The sequence below is a fragment of the Podarcis muralis genome, chromosome 9 (assembly GCF_964188315.1).
Source record: "Podarcis muralis chromosome 9, rPodMur119.hap1.1, whole genome shotgun sequence".
Lineage (NCBI taxonomy): Eukaryota > Metazoa > Chordata > Lepidosauria > Squamata > Lacertidae > Podarcis > Podarcis muralis.
The window spans coordinates 31,141,728-31,147,772 of record NC_135663.1 but is presented as its reverse complement, the minus strand read 5'-3'; the positions used below and the strand labels follow the sequence as shown (position 1 = coordinate 31,147,772).

Genomic DNA, 6,045 nt, shown 5'->3' with positions numbered 1-6,045 from the left:
TGCCATAGGAACGCCTGGGTTGCTGCATTGATAGTTTGCTATTGCCGCTGGCTGGCTCATTTGTTGCCATAGAAACCCTATCTCGCCAGGTAGCAGGGGAATTGTAAGGTTAACGATCAGTAATCAAGGGCCATTGTTCCCCAGAGGAGATTTGGAGCTTTTCCTGGCAGTTTAATCTCGCTGTCTTCCCAGGTCTCCAGCCAACTGTAGCAGGTTAAATTAGGAGGGGTTTTACCCCCAGTTACTTTAGCACAGATATAATAGCAATCAAACACATATATATGCTTATAAATACATAAGTGAATAAACAAAATAAATAAATATATAAATATTCAGAAAAATACACAAATAGTATAAAAAAATAAATAAATAAATAAATAAATAAATAAATAAATTAAAATAAAAATAAAATAAAATAAATAGTAATAGGAATAATAATAACAATAAATAAATAAAGAGAAATAAATAAATAATAAATAAATAAAATAAAACAACAATAATAGTAATAAATCTATAAATAAATCGACATTCGATTTGTTTGCTGATCAGATTTGCGCTCACCCCGAAGCGCTACTTTCAACTCGATCATGGAGAGCGGCAGCAACCCCCAACAATCGCTGCACGGCAACGCTCTAATACCTACAGGCCCATGTAACCCTCAGGCCTTGGCCCAACTCTTTTCTGCGCTGCAATCATTCTATGCCCAGTGCAGGGCGCCTATCACTCCCTCCCCGAACATAGTCGAGGTGTCTCAGGATTGCATACCGGACACCCCCCCCAGTCAGCAAGGTCAGGATGGTCCCTCCACTAGTGCAGCTAATGTGGTAGAGCAGGCCCCCAGCAGGCCACGGACGCGCTTACAAGCTGCAAAAATGCAAAAAGCTAAGTCAGGTCCACAGAAGGGCAAGGCACCAGCTAAAAAACCTAGGGCGAGCGCTCAAAGGGCTAGGCCAGCGGTGGCTTCTACATCAGCCCCGCGCCAGGAGGTGATTGATGTTCCCAGTGTTTTCCAGGATAACCCTAGACAACAAAGCACCTCGGAGGAGTCATCTTCCGAGGAGGAGCTGACCCCTCAGCAGGTAGCCGCTGCCAGCGACCCGGCACCTCGGGACGACACAACGCGGGGTGGAAAGCGGAAGGCGAAGAAGAAGCACCGGTCGAAGAAAAGCAAGAAGAGGGACTCTTCGGACTCCGAGGAAGAAACAGGTACCTCTTCATCAGAAGGGGATAGCGATGCCCCTATGGAGACTTATTGGGGGGAGGGAGAGGACGTTGGGGCTCCTCAGTGGGTTCATGAAAGAAGGGCCAACTCTCACAGGAGAACGTTTAATGGCACACTGGAGTGGAAGGATGGGGCTCTGGTTCCAGACGTTAAAGTCTCAACTAATGTTGCCACTGACTTTATTCTGGGGAACCACCTCTCTAAGAGAAAGAGGAACAAGATATTGAATGGAAATTACGTTGATATGTTTTCGCTGCTTCCCCCAGCGCAGGTCAAGGGAAAAGGGGAAAAAATTAAGTACTATGGGAAAAGGAGGTACAGGGTACCCCGGGTAGAGCGAACGTTTGAGAATTGGCTTAATGGCTATCAAGTGTTCATGGCTGTGGTGTCAAGTTGTTATCCTAAGAGGGGCGCGCACCTCGTATCCTACCTGGCACACGTCAGGAGGGCACGGGAGCAGGCAGGAGATGAAGCTGCCTTGGCGTACGATGAAGACTTCCGGAGAAATGCCTCGTTGCTGTCTTCAACTCGATGGGACCAAAAGGACAACAATTGCTGGTTTGACCACGTGGGGCCCAATATCGAAAAAAAAATCCGCACAACAGCCAAAAGCGGGTAAGGTAGAGACACAACGCCGTAGACAGTGCTGGGATTTCAACAAGGGTACCTGTCAGCGCGTCACCTGTAAGTACCTGCATGAATGCGATAGGTGCTTAGGCAACCACCCGGCAGTCAACTGCTTCAAGGGGAGGCAGCAGCCCTTTCGGGGGGGCAGGGGTCATCTCTCCCGGGGAAACAGGGGTGGCCCCTCCGGAACTGCAGCCCCAGCCCAAGGGCCAGCTGGGGCCCGTTACTAACATCTCCCTATGCCTTGCGTGCTCTCCGATAAAATTGGAGCCCTTGAGAGCACTATTAAAGTTTTACCCAGATAGACGTGCAGCTCAGCTACTTGATGAAGGGTTTTCGAAAGGTTTTAGGATTCCGGTTGCTTTCACACCCAATTCCAGTTGCCCCCCTAACCAGAAATCAGTCTTAGAAATGCCTGACATTGCGCTTAAAAAGATACAGAAGGAGATTGCAGCCGGCAGGGTGGCTGGGCCATTCGCAACTCCGCCTATTGCGGGGCTTCATATCTCCCCGCTTGGTATTGTCCCAAAGAAGGCTCCTGGCGAATTTAGAATGATACATAACCTGTCCTATCCCAAAGGATCCTCGGTTAATGACGCCATTCCCCATGAGATGTGCACAGTGAAGTATTCGTCATTTGATCAAGCTGTGCGGTTGGTGCGAAGCTTTGGCAGCGGCGCCTTTTTGGCAAAATGCGACATAGAGTCAGCATTTCGCCTACTCCCGGTTCATCCGGAAGACCATCGCTGGTTGGGTTTCAAATTCCAGGGGGCTTATTTCATTGACAAAGCCATGCCCATGGGTTGTTCTATTGCCTGTGCTGCATTCGAGACCTTTAGCACATTCTTGGAATGGGCTCTAAAGTTTAGAACTGGCGCTTTAGGGGTGGGTCATTATCTCGATGATTTTATTTTGGTGGCAAGGGACGCTAGGGAGTGCAGGTCCCTCCTCCTGGCCTTCGAGGCCTTGGCTGGGGAACTGGGGGTACCCCTGGCAGGTGATAAGACTGAGGGTCCGGTCACTACCATGACCTACCTTGGCATTGAACTCGACACCGTAGCCCAAACCTCGCGCCTACCAGCTGAAAAATTGGTTGCCCTAAGAGAACTTATCGGCCAAATACTGCCCCTAAAGAAGGTCACCTTGAGGCTAATTCAATCCCTCCTAGGGCACCTCAACTTCGCCTGCCGTGTAATTTCCCCCGGCCGTCCCTTCTGCGGCCGCCTGGCAAGGTTGTCCTCGGGCTTAAGGTCACCCCATCATAGGGTTCGCCTCTCCAAGGCAGTGAAGGCGGACCTTCGGGTTTGGTTGCAATTTCTGGATGGTTTCAACGGCATATCGCTTTGGCAGGATAGTCTGGCGCTGCAATCTGATTTCCAAGTACATTCTGATGCGGCCGGGTCTTTAGGTTTTGGGGTCTACTTCAGGGGCCAGTGGTGTGCCCAGCACTGGCCTGCTTCCTGGCAAGGTAAACCAATATTACGCGACTTGACATTCTTAGAATTCTTTCCCATCGTGGTTGCAATTCACTTATGGGAAGACCAGTTCAGAAACCATAGGATCTGTTTCTGGACGGACAATCTAGCGGTCGTGTCAGTTTTGAATAAACAATCGTCACGCTCACCCAGGGTAGCGTCCCTTTTACGGTACTTTGTTCTTTCCTGCTTGCGGTTGAACCTACACGCTTCAGCCAAGTTCATACCGGGTATTGATAATAACATCGCGGATGCTCTGTCTCGTTTCCAGATGGAGCGCTTTCGCTCATTGGCGCCGGATGCGCAGCAGCAGCCACAACCATTCCCGGAGCATCTATGGAATATTGGCAACGAGAAGCTTTGAAGGGAGTATTGTCTGCGCTAGCGCCTTCTACCCTGAGATCTTATAATAAGGCGTGGCTAGACTTCACATCCTTTCGCATCAAAAAGGAGCGGTTCAAGCCGGGCAAGCCACCATCCAAGTCGCATGTCATTGAGTATTTGGTTCACCTTAGAGATCTTGGTCGGGCCCCCAAAACCCTCAATATTCATTCGGCTGCTATATCCTTCTTTTCCAAAACTTTGTTTTCCACTGATCCCTGTTCGCATTTCGTGGTGCGGAAGATGCTAGAGGGCTGGCGCAGGTCCAGGCCTCACGGCCTGGACAGGAGACGGCCCATAACCTTAGATATACTCACCCAGATCCGCAGGAAGCTGAGGGCCTTGTGCTGGTCAAGATATGAAGCCAGGTTATTTTCAGCAGCGTTCTCTTTTGCATTTTTTGGCGCCCTACGCATAGGCGAAGTGGTCTGTGAGGACCGCACGGCTCCTAAAGGGTTATTGTTGGAGGACGTAACCGTAGACAGGGCGCAGGTGACGTTAAAAATCCGTAGCTCGAAGACTGATCAGCGTGGCAGGGGTGCCTTCGTTCGCCTGCAGGCGACGCAAAAGGCAGGCCCTTGCCCAGTAAAGGATGCTAGGAAATTCTTGTGTGTAAGACCAGAGTCTAGTGGCCCCTTTTTCTTACATTCTGACGGTTCAGCCCTCTCGAAACAACAGTTCACGAGGGTCATGCGCAAGGCACTTGCTGCCATCGGGCTTCCTCAGGAGGAGTACGCCGCGCACTCCTTTCGCATTGGGGCGGCAACCACCGCCGCACATATGGGTTTACCAGCTGAAAGAATTATGGATATGGGACGATGGAAATCTAACGCATACCGGGGTTACATACGGTAACCCCTTCTTAAATCCCCTCAGCTTTCCCCCCCTCAACTTGCCCCCCGGCCCTCCTCCTGATCTGCTTTTCCAATTCTCTGATTTCAGGTACTGGTGTGGTTCGACTGTGGATCCTCGGCCACAGCATCGTTTATTGGGCTAGGCAGCGTGCCGAACAAAGGGGCTGGGATAAGGAGTTACAGCTGCCCAGCAGGGTTAAATTGTCATGGATTTCTAGGAGGGGTATGCGTTGGGAAGAGTTTTTCCCAGCCGTATCCAGAAAGATAGCGGCTGAAGGACCACCTAGCGCCTTGGTTATCCAACTGGGCGAGAACGACCTGGCGTATAGGAAAGGGGTGGACCTGATTTGGAACATGATAAATGACCTAGAGAGGTTGAGGGCAGAACATGGGGGCATTACAATACTGTGGTCGTCCCTGCTGGAAAGGCGATATTGGCGGGATGCGGAGAAACCAGTGGCGGTGAATAAGGCTAGGAGGATTGTGGAGCGCACGGTGGCGCGCAGAGTGGCTGCATGGGGCGGCCGCGTTATTCAGCACCCGTGCATACGGTTTGACGCGGAAGTGCTTTATCGCTGGGATGGCGTGCATCTATCTGATGCTGGCAATGACATTTGGTTGGCTGATATTTTTCAAGGCGTTAGGGATTGGTTACAGGTCTGAGGGTATTGGCGGCGAGCCGGTTCACGGCTCGGTGGCGGTAGGCATTGGCCGGGGTATTGTCATGCAGATGTGGTTGGGGGGGAGGAACGCCATCACCTCCCCCAATGCTTGAAGGGTAGTTCGTTAAAGGACTCCGAGGGGCGACGCCTCGTCCGAAACCTACGGAGGCTAGGGCCTAAAGCGCGCCCCCGAGCGGTAACCCCTCGGGGAGCGCCTAGGGATATGCATCTCGGGTGGCTCCCCCTGTTGGTGTTTAACCCTTCCCGGTTAGACCGGATAGTCGGTTAGGGGCCAATGCCTAATGCCAATACCCTTCTTTCCTGTAATCAATAAAGTTGTGGCCATTTTCGCCCATTAAACTATAACTCTGTGTCCGTTGTCTTCATTTATTCCACTTGTGGGTGGGGAGGGAATAGCCACGCAATGCCCCTTCCGAGAGTCAGGAGGAGGGGGGTTTGCGGGATCACGGACAACCCACTCTCACCCCCGCGAGGCTGGCGCCAGCCTCGCGGGAGATAGGGATTTCCCCAACTCCATCCCCTGTCGCGCCAGCCAATCGGCTGGCGGCAGGGGCGGGCCTTAGTGAGGCCACTTAAGGTCGGGGAAGCCCCGTGCTTGCCCCTTTTGGCCCCAGAATCGACGAGGTTTCCCACCCTCCCGCCCTTTAGGTTTTCCCATGATCTTGCTATGGGCTTCGGCTGGTCGCCGCAAGGGGCCTGGTAGGAGTTTTTCCATTTGGCTAATTGGCTGGTTTGTGCCACTTGGTTTTTTCGCCTACCTCGTAGCAAATCGTCACAACTTCCTTGGTTTTGGCGGTAGGCAT

General features: G+C 51.6%; 1 protein-coding gene across 1 annotated transcript; it reads left to right on the top strand.

Annotated features, from left to right (window-relative positions):
- The first annotated feature begins 587 nt into the window (after window positions 1-587).
- Window positions 588-5,685, top strand: LOC144328926 (uncharacterized). The gene is made up of 2 exons (XM_077934597.1): window positions 588-1,837; window positions 2,230-5,685. The coding sequence occupies exons 1-2, from the start codon at window positions 588-590 to the stop codon at window positions 3,686-3,688; spliced, it is 2,709 nt and encodes a 902-aa protein (XP_077790723.1). The 3' UTR covers window positions 3,689-5,685.
- Window positions 5,686-6,045: the final 360 nt, after the last annotated feature.

What these genes read in the sequence shown, in the direction of transcription:
- LOC144328926 (XM_077934597.1), top strand. Translation starts at nt 588, where the DNA reads ATGGAGAGCGGCAGCAACCCCCAACAATCGCTGCACGGCAACGCTCTA. An exon ending in CGCACAACAGCCAAAAGCGG is followed by an intron (nt 1,838 to 2,229) that starts GTAAGGTAGAGA and finishes ACCCAATTCCAG; the next exon opens with TTGCCCCCCTAACCAGAAAT.